This window comes from Dasypus novemcinctus, chromosome 15 (genome assembly GCF_030445035.2).
Source record: "Dasypus novemcinctus isolate mDasNov1 chromosome 15, mDasNov1.1.hap2, whole genome shotgun sequence".
Lineage (NCBI taxonomy): Eukaryota > Metazoa > Chordata > Mammalia > Cingulata > Dasypodidae > Dasypus > Dasypus novemcinctus.
The window spans coordinates 33,671,855-33,687,616 of NC_080687.1; the positions used below are offsets into that span (position 1 = coordinate 33,671,855).

The 15,762-nt window shown below is 38.5% G+C and overlaps 1 protein-coding gene across 9 annotated transcripts in view; it reads left to right on the forward strand.

Moving 5' to 3' along the window:
* NALCN (sodium leak channel, non-selective) overlaps window positions 1-15,762 on the forward strand; it is a 359,283-nt gene that overhangs the window by 278,994 nt on the left and 64,527 nt on the right. For all 9 annotated transcript variants that reach the window (XM_004458403.4, XM_071208219.1, XM_071208218.1 and 6 more), the window contains 2 exons: window positions 13,129-13,230; window positions 13,663-13,732. In XM_004458403.4, the coding sequence (XP_004458460.1) occupies window positions 13,129-13,230; window positions 13,663-13,732 (172 nt within the window). The remainder of the gene's footprint in view (window positions 1-13,128; window positions 13,231-13,662; window positions 13,733-15,762) is intronic.

The following is a 15,762-nucleotide window of genomic DNA, read 5'->3' on the forward strand; positions in this document are numbered from 1 at the left end:
CTACTTAAATTATAAAATCCAAAGTTATTATTAAAGTCACTGTTGTTCTGACTTGGAGTATATTATTCAGCTCCACTAAAGAAAATTTTCATCAAAAAGCAGTGACCTTTTCAGTGCATCAGACAGAATAAAATACAAATAGCAACGTGCTTTCAAAAATATTACCACCTCTACTGAGATTTCCTCTAAATCAAAGCCCTGAAATTGAGCAAAAATGCATGATCATTTCTACTACCATATGAAAAGAGAAATGTCAAAATAAAATAATTAAACACTTTACATTAATTTAGAAAGTTCCATCCTTCTGTGGTTTTCTATCACTACCTCATTAGCTAGGACTTTATAACCTTTTTGAATGCTCAGACTGATATGGTATTTAGTTTTATGACATAATTTGCTTTGCCATACACTTCTAATTAATTTTTCAAAAGTCTATGGGGTAGTCTTTAGTGGAGTGTTACTGACTACAAAAAACATCAAATAGATTAAATGAAATATGAAGTGTCAGCAAACCTATTCATCATTTTAAGAGAGTCATTTTTGTTAACTACAGATACTATTTATATACTAAATATATATACAGTCACCACATATTTATTAAACTATCGTCTTTAAAAATGACTGGGTATTTTTCCTGAAATAAAGTGACCTCTGAGACATTCATTCATTCAAGAAATACTTCTGTGGCCTTTACTTTATGGCAGGTATTTTTCTAGATTTTGAACAAATAGATTATTCCCTCAAGGAGTTCACTGGGTTTGTCCCAAGAAAATATTTTTGTATTGGTTAGATGTAGGATCCTTCAATAGCACCTTTTACTTTCTGAGCTGAGTTGTGATAAGTAAATTTATACATAGCATAAGCATGGTTCCCTTATTGAGTGACTTGAAAATTAAAGTCATTTATCTAAAGAGTACCAGATAGGAAAGTGAACAACTAACTCAGTATTGGTGTTTTGTTTCAATATGCCATGAAAATGCCTTTTTAGCATGAAGAATAAGGAAGAAAGATGGGAAAAGAAAGGAGAAAAATGAACATTTATCAAGATTTATGTACTGTGTTGAGCTCTGAAATGTATTACCTCGTTGAATCCTCACAACACACCTATGCAGAAGAAAGTACAATTATTACCCCCATATTATAGATAACAAAACTGAGTCTTAGAGGGGCTAAGTCATTTTTTCCCAATAATACATACATACCAAAGAAACAATCTTGGGTATCACATCAATCATCAGTCATCAACAAACTGCAACCTGATTTCCCCAATAGACAGCCCTATGTAATTGTCCCCAAGAACTTATGCATCTAAGCTTCCCCACTTACTGGAAAATGGCTGTGTGCTAAATACTCTACTATATGTCTTATATGCTTCCTTCCATTAGGTTGTCTTAGTAACCCTGACAGTTAAGTATTATTAACTCTGTTTTAGAGATGAAGAAATTACAGCTCAGAAAGGTTAGGTAACTTGTATGAGGTCCCCCTGCTTGGTGTTTCATGGAGCCAGGAATCAAACTGCTCTGTGTGAAGCCACAATTCACATACTAACTACTACTCTGTGCTTTTAAATTATAGAGGATAAAACAGTCTCATCCCTATATTGTGAAACAAAAAATTCCCTTTTCCCCCTTTACTTGTGGCTGCTTCTTAGGGTTTCCACATGTGTTTTGTGAAACACAGCTGCCAGGCTAAGGGGACAATTAGAAACTAACCCTTATTTACCTGCCAAGCCCTACCTTGCCAAGCAGTGCCCCCTGTCACAGGACTACATCCCTCAAGGGGAAGGAGCATCTTTTACAACTTATACCACAAAGGTGCTGTCTGGGTTAATAGTGTCCTTGCTGTCTGTTATGGGTTGAAAATTGTCCCCCCAAAATATATGTTCAAGTCCTGACCCCATAAATGTGACCTTATTTGGAAATAGGGTCCTTGAAGATTTGATCAGTTGAGGCCAAACTGGATTAGGGTGGACTCTAAACCAATACGACTGGTGTCCTCATAAGAAGGGGAAATTTGGGCACAGAAACAGACAGGCACAAAGCAAAAGGCCATGTGAAGACAGAGGAGGTAGAGATTGGAGTGAAAACACCAAAGAATGCCAGCAAACACCAACCACTGGCAGAGGCAAGGAAGGATTCTTCCCTACAAGCTTCAGAGGTGGCGTGGCCCTGTCAGCACCTTAATTTTGCTCTTCTAGCCTCTGGAACCATGAGACAATACATTTCTGTTGTTTTAAGCCGTCCAGTTTGTTGTACTTTGTTACAGGAAGCCACACTTGGCCTCATCACAACTAATCACATCTTCAAAGATCCTGTGTCCAAATAAGACTACCACTGGCTCTATGGGGCAAGTTTAAAGCTCTAGGACAATAACTCTCTTCAGTTCCTTCTTTATCTCTCCATACCCTACACAAAGTTGCCCATGGCAGAGGGGAACCAGCCATGAGTTACTTTTGGAAAATAGAGATGTCTTCATGGGGTATTGGTTGCAACTCCAACTTCAGACCCCGATGGCTAAGACATCTCAGGCAAACTCATTTCTGGACGGGAAGTGTGTGGCCTTCCTGATCACAAAGGTGGCCCTATTTCTGAGGTCAGAACAGCCACCCAGAATGTGCTATGTCTGTGTAGTAGAAACGGAAAGAGGGCAAGTTCTGAAACCACACACACTTGGCTTCAACTCCTCTGAGCAGCTGTCAGTCCTTGGGAAAAGCTCAGTTTCTTCATCTGTGAATCAGAGGGTACTAAGCAATCCTGTATGGTTAAATGAACAAGGTACCACTTGAAGCAGGTGCCACGGCTCAGTAGCTTAGTGGGGTAGCTACCAACAAGCAGATAGTGTAGAAACAAAAGCCTGGCCTCTGTCATTAAACTAGGGTTAGATTCCTGGCTTCACCACTCAACAGATTTTTTACTTTGAGTTATTTAACCTCTCTGTACTTTGGTTTTCTCATCTGTTAAATAGTTGTGGCATAATGGCTTCTTCCTTGTAGGTGAGAGTTAAATGAGTTAGTATCTGTAAAGCACTCTGTAGGTGATTTCCATTATTATCAGTAAGTCTAGAGACACCCCCAGTCTCCCTGGAGGTGCAGGCAATTAGCAGTCCTTTCAAAGCAGTTCCTCAAAGGCCTTCTGAAGAAGTCTCCACTATTGTCCAGCAGGAGACCTGATCTAAGGGGCATAAAGTGCTTTTGATAAATCAGTGTACACTTTACTATGTTGAACCCAAATTTCTTGCTTGTCCAGCTAGAAAAAAATCTTTCAGCTATAGCTTTTTACCTAATTTGGGCTATGCTAGACTTGATAGTATATTCAAGCTATCATCAAACTTGTTTGGATCATTTGCTATATATTTATTTGGTGGCTCTTCTTCTGAACTAACAACATAGATCCACCTCCAGAAGTTGGCATAGCCTATAGCTGGCTGGAAGTCCTGAGCACGGTGGTCCATGATCTTCCTCTTCGATGCCTGAAATGTATCTAGGAGGTTCTCATTCTGCCTGGATGAGCCAGGAAAAAAACAGTCCAATCTCAGGGATAGTAGACACACTAGGTTTTAGGAAGAGGCCTAGAAAGACAGGCAGACCAGTGTCTGGTATGGGCACTGGCAAATGCCAAATGTAGGTAAAGGTAGGCCTGGTTGAGCTGGCGGGTGGAATAGCGATGTGAGAAGGATTTAAATCAAGATGGTTGGATAAAAGGGATTGCTGGTCAGGGATGAGGACTGACTGAAACAGAATCTGGAGCTGCAATCAGAGGTTCCATTAGCAGCAGAACCACGACTGCTCTGAGACAGCATGACGTTAGCCCTGAAACTGAAGGCATGGGAACTATTGGTCTTCTGGATGGTTGTGATGGCTGTGATTGCCCACCAGAACCCCTCAGGATGTTCACGATGTGGGAGCTCTGGGCAAATGGAGGCCTCAGCCAGGGGTGGTCTTTCGTGGCCTGTGGGCTGAATGAGAAGCAATTCTTTGGGTCCTCTGGCTTCCTCTGGGAAGTCCTGTTCTTCCTAACTCTTTCTCTCCAGGGTGCAGGACAGGTGGACTGATCCCTGGGCTCTTCACTTGGATGTGAGCATTTGGGTCATGTTCTCCTAAAGAGAGGATGGGACTGATATTGCAGAGATTGAGATCACCAGACTTTGAAGGAATTTGGATTAAATCCCAATGATGACCTCCAAACAGCCCCCTGTTCTCAGGCACGTAATTAGTTCTAGGACAAGTGAAATTTGAGGAAAGGAAACAGAGCCTCTTCCTTCTAATTCTGTTCTCCTTGTTGAGTCAGATTTCTCTGAAGCTGGCCCAGTTAAATGTAAAGTCTAAGAAAGCTTACCAGTGAGAAACATTAGCATTTTACCCCATTTATTTTTTCCCATTTGGCAAGTTCTCCTTTCAAAATTATTGTGCTGTCCATTTAACCTAGCAATTCCACAGCTTTGCATAAGTTCAGGCTATTTCTCTGCAGCTCTGCCTTGTGGGCATGTCAGACAAGAGACACACTCAGCATGACCTACAGTGCAGAGTGTGTTGCAGTTTCCCACAGACCTGTGCGCTGCACATGCTGGCTCCACGGTGGGATGCAGCTCCACATGTGGGAGGGGTCGACACAGGAATGCATTGCATGGGGAGGAAGGAGGACAGATACTCCGAGGTCCAAGGTTTGGAGCTGCCTCTTGACACACACCTTGGCAATGAGAGCAGCAGTTGTTTTGGACCAATCTCTGGCAAGTCTAAATGGAAGTTAAATAGCTATGAGTAAGAGAAAGAGTATTGAGTATTAATGCCATGAATATTTATTATTGTGATTCTGTTAAGGCTCCTTAGTTGTTATTGTTGATTTTTCCTTAGGAAGATTTTCATTACACTTAAAAACTCTCTTAAGATAGTCGAAAGACCATTTGGAGATGGAGACTAAGTAGTTAGATGGAAACTAAGTATATTCAAGAAACTAAGGAGATAAGAATTGTAGGTATGTGCATAAAACATAATGAAAATGTTTGAGTAACAAGATATACTTTTTATTGAACTAAAATAATATATTTGAAAGATGTCTTCTCAGTACTCAATTTGTGATGACCAACATACCTTATATTTTATTGAGATAGTATGTGGTTTGCAGGTTATTTTTAAATTAACCTGAAAGAGTGGTAGTACTAACACTATAATATAGTGATTGTAATGAATGACAACAGCTACTGCTTAGTTTTACCAGACAAATCCGGAAAGAATTTTAACACTGCTTTTCTTTTACTATTTCACCATTGATGGGGGGAAATGATAAGTGATAAAGGAAAATAAATACATATATCTCTAAAAGAATTGTTTAATAAAGTTTCTAAAACAATTACAGAATTTCACTTGTATTTTAGTAAAAAGTTCAGTCTTTACACTGTAATTTGTATTTTTTTCTGAGTCAGTAGTTGGGTTACTGAATTTGTGCCCCCGTTAATAGTTTGGGATTACAAACATTTTACTTTCTGAATTTTAGTAGATGCACTAAAGGCACAAATTTCCCATGACTTAATTTTCTTTTAATTAAACTAACTACATAAGATACTAAGGCTTCTTTAAGTTTCTTTTTCAATCTACAATGAGGTTCTGGTTGCCTGTGTATTTCCATGCCTATATGTGAAAAGATGTTTATGAGTAACATAAAATTGGAAAGAAATAATCTTCTGTTGCTATTAAAGAGCCCTATCCACTTGCTCAGGAATGGACTGATTCACAAAGGAGTGGGGTATTCACTAAAATAAAAACGCAGCCTTTTCCCATCTCAGCAAGACCCATTACGGAGGACCAGCATCTGCTCGTCATCTCCACTTTGGATGATCACACTGCCATTCTAATGGAATCAGGTAAGAGTCATTTCCAGGAAATCCTCATTATCTATTCTTTTACAAGACTATGTAGTCATAGTTTTACATAATTATCACTGAAGGAGTATATTCCTGTTGTCTGTTGATGTGACTATATTGTATATTAACCATTTGATAATATTTTACAGTGTGTTATCTTGTAGAGCTCAAGATTTTAGTAAAACCCCTCAAATTTAATGCTCTGTAAAGTTAAATTGCAGTTCTTTAGATGGTATTTACATTTAACACCAGATGGTATCATGTGATCTAACTTTTCTATAATGAATGCAGGGTGAAAATAATTTGAAGACTCATAGACTTCTCTCTTTCATTACAGAATGTTTAGGCTTTTCCCACACCCTTGTCCTGGTACATTAAGAAAGAAGACATGGAGACGGAGAAGAAAGAAACCGAGGACCCCCTGCTACTGTTTCTATAAACAACTAGTGGTGTTTAAAGGCTAATAAAGTCCCAAAGATCTGTCTTATAACCATAATCTTAGGGCCAATTTAAAAATATTTTAGATGGAAGAATGTCAAGGAAAATATAGACAATTTCTTAAGACACGATTCTCTCCCCCCATGTCCATAAAAGATTATATATATGACTGTCATATAAGGGGCAATTGAAATTCCATAGCACAAAGGCAATGCAGGAAAAAAAAGGAATCAATCTTTCATATGTTGTTTTCGGAGACTTGGCAAGAAACCAGGGGTAATATTTTTGCAACTGGGAATGTGTGTTTGCTAAAGAATATTCCCACATTTGAATCATCATCAGGGGTCCTCATCTTGTTTTACTTTCAAAGGTAGTGAGGGCATAACATTAACCCCAACTGGGAAAAGGAAAATGCCTCACTGTAATTCTCCTCCTGGGAACAGGAATAAAGGGATTACATATGCCTGCATAATGGAGAATTTCCTCACTCAGACAAGACAAAAGACTTCATTATTTTTCACAAGACACTTGAAGCCTTGTGCCTTGGAGTTCCAGAAGCAGGCAGCCCAAACTTTTCATATTAGGCCACTAGATGGAGTTTCTATGGAAATGTCACTGAGACCAATGAGGCCTTCCCTGATGTTAACTTTTTTTTTTTTTTAATGCCTTTAGCTTTGCTTTTTCAGTAGGCAGTAAATAAATGAACATTTCTCTTCCTGGAGACGTATATCTTTCCTCCCTGTGTGAAACTAAAAGGTCTCTAGATTCTAATAAAAATTTTAAAGTGGCAAAATAGAACTTAATTGAACATGCAAGTACTTCTTACAGGTAGATTTATTACTAACTGGTCAGCTTTAATGATGCATTCCTCTCATTTGTTATTGGTAAGATATCAGGAGTCATAAATTCCATAGTCATTCACTATTTCAGCTTAATGGTAAATTTATGTAGGACAAAATATATTGAGCCCATATACTATTCCCAGTTACAAATCAGATCTCCTGTTGAAGAAACTCAAATGGGTTCAGCTATAGACTCAGCTCTAAGTTGCCCTGAATGTTTTTCCTAAGAGCCAGAGTATTTTTCACATAGCACATAGATACAAATTCACAAATTTTCAATTTGCAAAAAGCATTGTCTGTTTGGTTTTTTTTTTTTTTACTCTCTCAGTGTCTCATCTGTTATAGGTGCTGAACACAGTTTTGAGTGGTAGAGTATTCTAATTTCAGATAAAATTAAGATTATTTAACTTCCCCCATAAGAAGCATACTTCAAACACATGCTGTTTGGTTTATGATTATTTTCATGCTTCCTAAGCATGATGGAATAAATAAATAAATAAATAAAATATTTGATCTTCACAGGATTTAAGGATACATTCACTCAACTAATACCCATTGTGCACCTATTATGTTCCAGGTGCCTAGGAAATAATAGTAGTAAACAATAACAGACACAGCCCTATTCTCTTTGGAGCAAGGCATAGGTGAAGAACTGCAAGACCAAAGAGGGTGGTGGAGAGAGAGCATCTCTGCAGTAAAAATGAGGCTGAAAATAGAGGTTGGAGGCAAGCATTCTGAGGTCATGGTCTTTCTCCGAAGAACAATAGGAAGTTGAATGTTTTATGGCATGAGGATAACTGTATCAGTGATCTATTGCTATGCAACAAATTACCCCCAAAATTAGTGATTTAAACACCACTTATTTAAAAAAATTAAAAAAATAAAAATAGACACTATTTATTATCTCACAGTTTCTATCAGGGATCCAGACTACAAAAGCTGCAGTCATTTCAGGACGTGACTGGAAAGGAACAGCTTCCTAGCTCACTCACATGGTTATGAGCAAGACTCAGTTCCTCATGGGCTGTGAGATTCCTTATCAAGCGGTCTCTCCATAGAGCATCTCACAACATGGCAGCTTGGTTCGTCAGAGCAAGTGAGCAAGAAGTAGGAGAGGGTGTGAGGATGAGAGAAAGTGTGTGTACTGGGAAGACACAAGTCAGTGTTTTGTAACCTAATTACTAGAGGTGATATTCTATCACTTTGCCTTCTGATCGTTAGGTGCAAATCACTAAGTCAGCCCATATTTCAGGGGAGGGGATTACACAAAGGCATGAAAATCAGGAAATAGGAAAAATCGGGGGCTATTTTAGAATCCTGACTACCACAATAACATTGATATATGTTCATTTCAGAAAACACTTAGTTTGGGAGAACGTATTGAGAGTAGATGCTTGGTGACCAATTAAGAGACTTTTGCAGAAAAGCGTTACCTTCCAATGTGACACCAAGTTAAGCTTGCTGTTCAGCCCCCAGTCCTCTGTAGAAAATTTTAATGTCAACCGTGACATGGCGCAAGATGGAAAAGTAAATAATAGCAACTAAAATTTAAATAAAGTGACAGCGTTTACAAAGCATTTCATATTCATAATCATATTTGATCCTCCAATCCGCTATAAAGGTAGTAGAAAAGTTAGTATTGTTCTCCACATTTTACAGATGGAAAACAGAAGCTATGAAAATGCACAACAATAAATAAAAGAATTTTTAAAAAATGAAAACAAAAAATAAAAATGCATAACACTTGTCAAAAATCCTATGACTAGTAAAAGCTGAGGTCTGAAAAATGTAATTCTAAATCTTGTGTTTTCTCAAATCATCTTCTCCATTAGGCCCCCAGACAAAGGCAGGACTTTATATCAGCAGCTACACTGCAGGGTGTTAAACTAAATCTGGTGAGCTATTTTGGAAACTTGAGACTAGCAAGACAAGACCCAGCTGACAACTCATCCTTTACCTTCTTCTATGCCCCATCTCTACCTTTTCCTTTTCCATCCTGTCTTGCAGTCATCTAGTCTGAACACCGAGAACTACCCTTCCCCAGAATATAAGGTTGAGTGATAAAAGGGTCCCTAAAGATCTCCCACTCTAGAAAGCGACATAACTAATGATGACAATATGCCATAAATATTAAACAGATGGGGTTAATAACATGCTACAGAAACACAGAATGTAAAGCAAATACCTTCTCTGTGCTGTCATATAGTCTTTTCTCATTTTATAATATTTATCTGAACCCATTTATATCAAAGTTTGTAATTAAGTGTGCATTTCAAAACACAATTTACTATATATTCTTATTTATAATAAAAGTGTATTTCCTTTAACAACTACTAAAGCAAATTGTCATCACAATTTTTGTAGGAACTTTAGCACATTATATTAGAGTATATGTAACCTGCTAGTAGTAGAATCTGATCTTGCTGGATTGAACTTAATAATTTTCCACCAACCCTATTACTTTCCAAAATATTTTACTGACCAAAGAATGTGACAGTGACTCACGAATGAGATTGTTTTATTTGTGCAGAAATGTCCTAATATGGCACTCAATCTAGGCCAGTTTCCATATCCAAATGTTCTTAGGGCCAAAGTATTATGAAACCTCCTTACCGTTACCTTCCTCACCACCTCCCCTTGCCACCCCAGGTTTACATCCTTCCATATGAGTTCCTCCCTTTATCCACGGGGAACCTGCGCTTGGCAACTGGTCTCCTTCTAGAATGTAATTTGATTTTTCCCATATGTTTTTATTTTACATGAATTTATGTATCTGTAAAGTAGTTATTTAATCTGCATCATAACCTGGGTTTTTTGGGGGTGTGTGGAGGAATTATTATAGATGTTATAGATAAATAGTAATTATTAACAATAATGGATACAGTACCTAGAAGAGAATTTTGCTTTTTAGCTTCCCCTCATTATAAAGAGGACAAAAACAAACAAAAACAACTCTGGGAGCTTTCAGATGAACTATCTTTCACATATTTATCCCCAAGTTTCTTTACCCAAAATGTTATTTAGCAGTTTTCTAGAAAAATACAGCATTTAGTCTTCAGCCAAGAAACTCCAACTTTCTTGTGCAGTTTTCCAAGTTAAAAGCCATAGGGCTTGCTCAAAGGAAAGAATTACATATCTAGGAATTTTTCCCAAGAACAGATTTTCAACAAGAACGGTGATAAAGATACATGGAGACTGCTTGTTTTCCCTTTGTTTGGGCACCAGGTGCCCTGAAGCTTGGGGTGCTGGGGTGTGGGACAGGACCTGTTAAGATCAGAGAGAGGTGACAGGCGCAGTACTTGCTGAGCCTGAGGCACCAAAGCTGACCTTCTAACACCAAGGCTAAGATGTTCAACATCTGCCTTATTCATTTTTCTCAGGTTACCTGGGGGCCCCTGGGGCCACAGCTCAGGAGGAGGTGGGCAAACAGCTTCTACTCAACAGAGTCCTCCCCATGGAAACCACTGAGGGTTGTACTTTGCTCAAATGGAACTCTGAACCCACTTCTTACAAGATTGACCTGGCTGTGAATGAGAATGTCCAGGTTTACTGATCATTTTACCCTTTTTTTTCATTCATTATCCACTTTGAAATCTTTCTAGCAAGCAATATTGTAAGCATAGAAGAAAGTGGAAGGAAGAGGAAATTGAAGCAGGTTGTTTTACATATTGGATGCATTTAAGTCACTGCCATAGCCTGATTAAGCACGGGCTTTCTGATTACAGGGGTAGAGCTAAAAATGACCTACCATGCCCCCCCCCTCCCATAAGATAAGTGAATTATGCAGACAACAAAGTTTCCCAATGTATGTCCAAAACTCCAGCCCATTTTAATACTATTTTTTGAACTCTTCAGACCCAGGGGGAGAGAAATGAGCAATTCTGAGCCATAGAGGAAAAGAGGGTTATTTTCAAATCACCACACCAGCCACACTATTGGTGAAGAAGATGAAGATTGGGAACAGGAGTGTCATTCCAAGAGTCTGTGGGTCCAGATGGAAACCAGGGCCTCCCTTGTTCAGTTGGAAAGGGAGCAGGACCTCTCTGAGGTTGGCCTGGGTGTGTTCTCTTGACGCAGGTGCTTAGGAGAGTCCATTGCTCTGGAGGCATTGAGTGCTCCCCTACCTCTTCTCCAGCAAGAGTGCCCAGGCATTCCAGGACTGGGAAAGGGGACAAGTAGCCAGCATCCTTTAAGTATAGAGCTTAAAGCCAATTACAGTTTCCCATTTCAAACCAGGCATTGACACCCAAACTCCAATTTGTATATTATAGTCAAGTCACATCAATTTTATGTTTAAGGCCTACAGGTCTTAACTATTCAGGGGATGATCTTGTGCCAAAAGAATCAAAGTGACCAAGACAGTGGCACAGGTTAGGTCTTGACAATTTACACAAATGGCAGGGGAAATATGCATCTATGCCAGAATCACAGTTATTCCAAATAGAATTTCTCAGGATTCCTTCCTAATTTTCAGTCTCTTGTTCAAGATACAATCTTAAATATATGTAATATGGGCTCTTGCTATATCTTTGTCAACTAAGCCTAACTTACAAATATGTCTGCTTATGGTGAAAAAAATCAGTATTGGAGCTACAAAAATCAATGACTTCATTCCAGTCCTGGAAATAAGCATGATCTCTGTATAACAGTGTTATATGATCTCTGATGTTCAATAAAATTTTGGCTTTGATTTTTCTGCAGAGTTGTCCATGCTACTACTTATTTAACCAAGAATAGTGTATGTTTGTGCTTCATTTCCAGTAACACATTTATATTCAATGAATTTGTATGATTTTTCATGGATATCATCATAATTATCTTCATCAGTATCAAAAGCATTTTAAGTATTTAAATATACACATGGTGTGATAGGAGCTACTCTTATACTTCTGCTAAGCAGATACAGATCTTAACTATTGAACAGACAGTAATAATATAGTTCAAAGCCATTCTAGAAATGTATTTTAAGAAACATACATATGATAGTGTTATGTAAAGAAATGGCAAGTGTACATGTGTTCATTAAAAAATATGGAGTTAGAAGAGTTGTATATCATAAAGTCAAGCACTTTAAGTCTAAGTTATCTTAGAGATCAAGGCCTTCTCATTTTACAGATAAGAAAGCTGAGCCAAAAGGTCAGCAAATTCGTTAGTGACAATGTAATGTCTGGAACTGAGTTCCTTTAACCCCCTGTATTATTTTCTGGACTACTTGACTACTCCCTTCCTTCAAGGGAATTCTTGTCATCTCTAGTTGGAGAACCCTTTCTGGAGATGAAATTGTGTTTTCTCTCTAACATGTTTCACACCACAGGTGTTGAGTTACTGAATTGTCTTAACTCATTAGCAATTCCGAAATTAACACAAGCCCAGTTATGGCCGAAAGAGAACATATTTTCAAAAGTCCTTGTCATTTTGTGAATACAAGGAAAGTGGTAACTGGTTACCAGTAAGCCACTGGCTTTAGAATGATGTGTCCTTAGGTGTTGATTCCAGCTTTAGTGATTTCTTTTTACTACTGATGTTTACCTTTAACTTTATCCTTTTCTATTTTCCTAGGGCTGCAAAATCTCCATGGAAACATGGATATTCCATCATTCTAGGGGCATGGGTGGACGAATCCTTCCCTAAGAGCCTTTATTAGAATCCTCCCTGTCTTAATTTAAAACCAATATCAAGATCACCTGTGGTTGGGCTAGCCTCCCTGCTCCCAGAATTCTGATAGATGCTCCCCTGTTTGGTGTGGGGAATAGGGGTCTGGTAGTTTTCTATTTATTTTCCAGTACCTCTTCATAGCTGTGACAATTTTTCTTTCGTAAGTGTTCTTGACACAAAGCCTAAAGCTCATTTTCCTTTATGGTTATGTGTAATTTGCTGTAGTTTGCCTTATCATTGGTGTTTCCTTAAAAATAATAAGAGTAATGAGCATTTATGCATTATTCATTCCGAGTGTACAAATCATGCATTTATCTCTGGTTGCTTTTTCTTCTAGAGCTTGCACTCGACAGCGCATGCTGAGCGGATCATTTGAGGGACAGCCGGCAAAGGAAAGGTCAATCCTCAGTGTGCAGCATCATATCCGCCAGGAGCGCAGGTAAATGCAGGGGAGCTGGAGCTTCAGAGGAACTAAAGAAATGAGTTTTATAGGAAGTGGCCATTGTACACAGTCGAAGCTGTCAGCCCTTGTTAGCACGCAGGCACCGGCGAGGAGCTGAGCTATATTTGCTGATGGCAATGGTGATGAAACTCACAATGAGATGCAAATGGGAGAAATCGTCCTTAGTAACTGCCAAATTCTCACGTTAAAGATGTGAAGAAAAAATTCTGAATTTTGTTAGATGGGATAGAGATACTTGAATAAACTGTGTGCTTTTGCTGTAAGAAGAAATAAACATTGTGAGGCTGTTTTTTTATCCACACACATATGAAAAAAAAGTTGTTTCATCTTGTTTTTATAAAGGTCATTGCTAAAAACGTAAAAATTTGATCATGAAATTTATTAATCAGTTGTTGATGGTTGTTTTAGATCACTAAGACATGGTTCTAACAGCCAGAGGATCAGCAGGGGGAAATCGCTTGAAACTTTGACTCAAGATGTAAGTCCTAAGGAATGCTTTGGGTGTTGGGAACATCATCATGAAAATGTATGTAAATGAGTGCTTCAACAGTTACAGTGCCGGGGTCTCTCCTTTATATTCCTCCATCTCCTTAAGATTCCATACCAGCAGATACTGGGAAATTCAGAAAACAAATTAAATGCCGAGATACAGAAAAGTGTCCATTCACTGTAAAAATTAAGACATCTCACAAAAAGCCTATGTCTTAGTTAAAATAGTAACACAAAAGGGATATGTAAGTTGCATTTGACTAAAATTAAAGGCATTTTAAAGCATTTACTTGAATATTTACAAAATTCCAAAAATTCTAGACTCTAGATCTAGTTTCTATAATTTCAAGGCTTTACATATTACCTATTTTAACCAGTGGCTGTATCACATTCAGATTATCATGAGGGATTTGGAAAGTACGTATTAAAAGTTATTAATGAGGCCCTGATTAAAGTACAGTTCTTAAGTTGAATCTGGATGACTTGGCTAAGAAAGCAGGGTCTTCAATGTTCAGAGCCAAGGATTGTTGGGGGCGCCCGCCATTTTGCGGACCGCCCCAAACCAGTAGAAAAAATGGCGGGCGGCATGATTCAACACTGTTTCCCCCTGCTTCCTGCCCTCTCACCGCCCCTTTTTCCCCCCGGAGCCCTTTCCAAGCCATATAAGGTCTTGTTCCAGCCCTGACCAATCCCCTTGCAACACGAATGCTTAAGACGCTATATAAGCTTGCTCTGTACAAAAAGAAAAAACGGAAGAAGATGACACACCATGGTGCGGCTCTGAGTGGTTCTTCCCCGCCATCTGCCCACTCCCTCTCTCGGGTACCCTGTTGTCCTTGTGGTCTCCGTATACCCGCTGGCGGGGCAGGAGAGCAAAAAGGATGGTATTTGAGGAAGAAGGCCTAGCAAGAAGAAGGTAGCAAAGGCATAGGGTTTTGGGTTACCTCTTACTTCTCACTTATTTCTTAAGAGTTTCTGGAGTTTTCAGCTTACATTTGCTTTCAATCTGTAGAAACTGATATTTTAGTCAAAATAGACTCTGGATTTATTCTCCTTATTAAGTGTCCCAGACAAAATTGAGAACTAGTAGTTGGTTATGAGAACACCTGATATCTCCATTACCCAATTTACATGGTTCTCATTGGCACAAACCTCTGTCACCACCAGAATTTTTAATAACCAACGTTCTAGCTTATTGGCTTCCATATTGTCAACAGACTTGTGATTAGATTCAGCACATGACTTCTGCACTTAAATTTTGGAGACAAGCATATTGCATAGAGAAAATTTCTAGGCAAAAATTTAGAGAGGTGACATAATTCCAAACACTTTCATCCAAAATGATTTATTAAAAATGTACTGTCTACTTAAGAATCAAATTAGAACTTGGCTTTGAAAATATGCATTTAAATATACACACAACCAAAAGCCCCATCTTGAATCATTCCAGAGGCTTGCTTCTTCTTCAAAGACTTTTTATATTTTCCATGCAAATGTATAACAAAACCCATTCCCCAACTTCTCCATGGCAAAATGTCATGGGGTTCTGCTAATTTCATAAGAAATCACTCATAATAGCTCTTACCCATAATAGAGGAAATTTAAATGAGAAAATTTCATCTTCTTCACTTGCTCTTACAATACTCTAAACAATAGAGGATAAAGATAATTAAAGCTAAGGAATACTTCTTACAAAAACTTTCAAGTTTTTTGAATGGAGGCTCTCCATTTCCCACAGAGTAAAAGCCAGAGTCTTTGTAATGACTGACAAGGCCCAACGTGGGCTGCTGCCCCCACCTGGCTGGCTTCATTTTCTGCTACTCTGTTCCTTGTTCACTTGGCTCCCCACATGCTGTCATCCTCTGTTCTGTAGATTTACACACCAGACTTTTTTCCACCTCTGGAGGAATTCATTTCTGCAAATACACAGTGCCTTGCACCCTCACTTCTTTTAGTCTTTGCTCAAATAATATCTTCCCATTGAGTTGACCCTGTTTTAAAACTGAACATTTCTGGCAC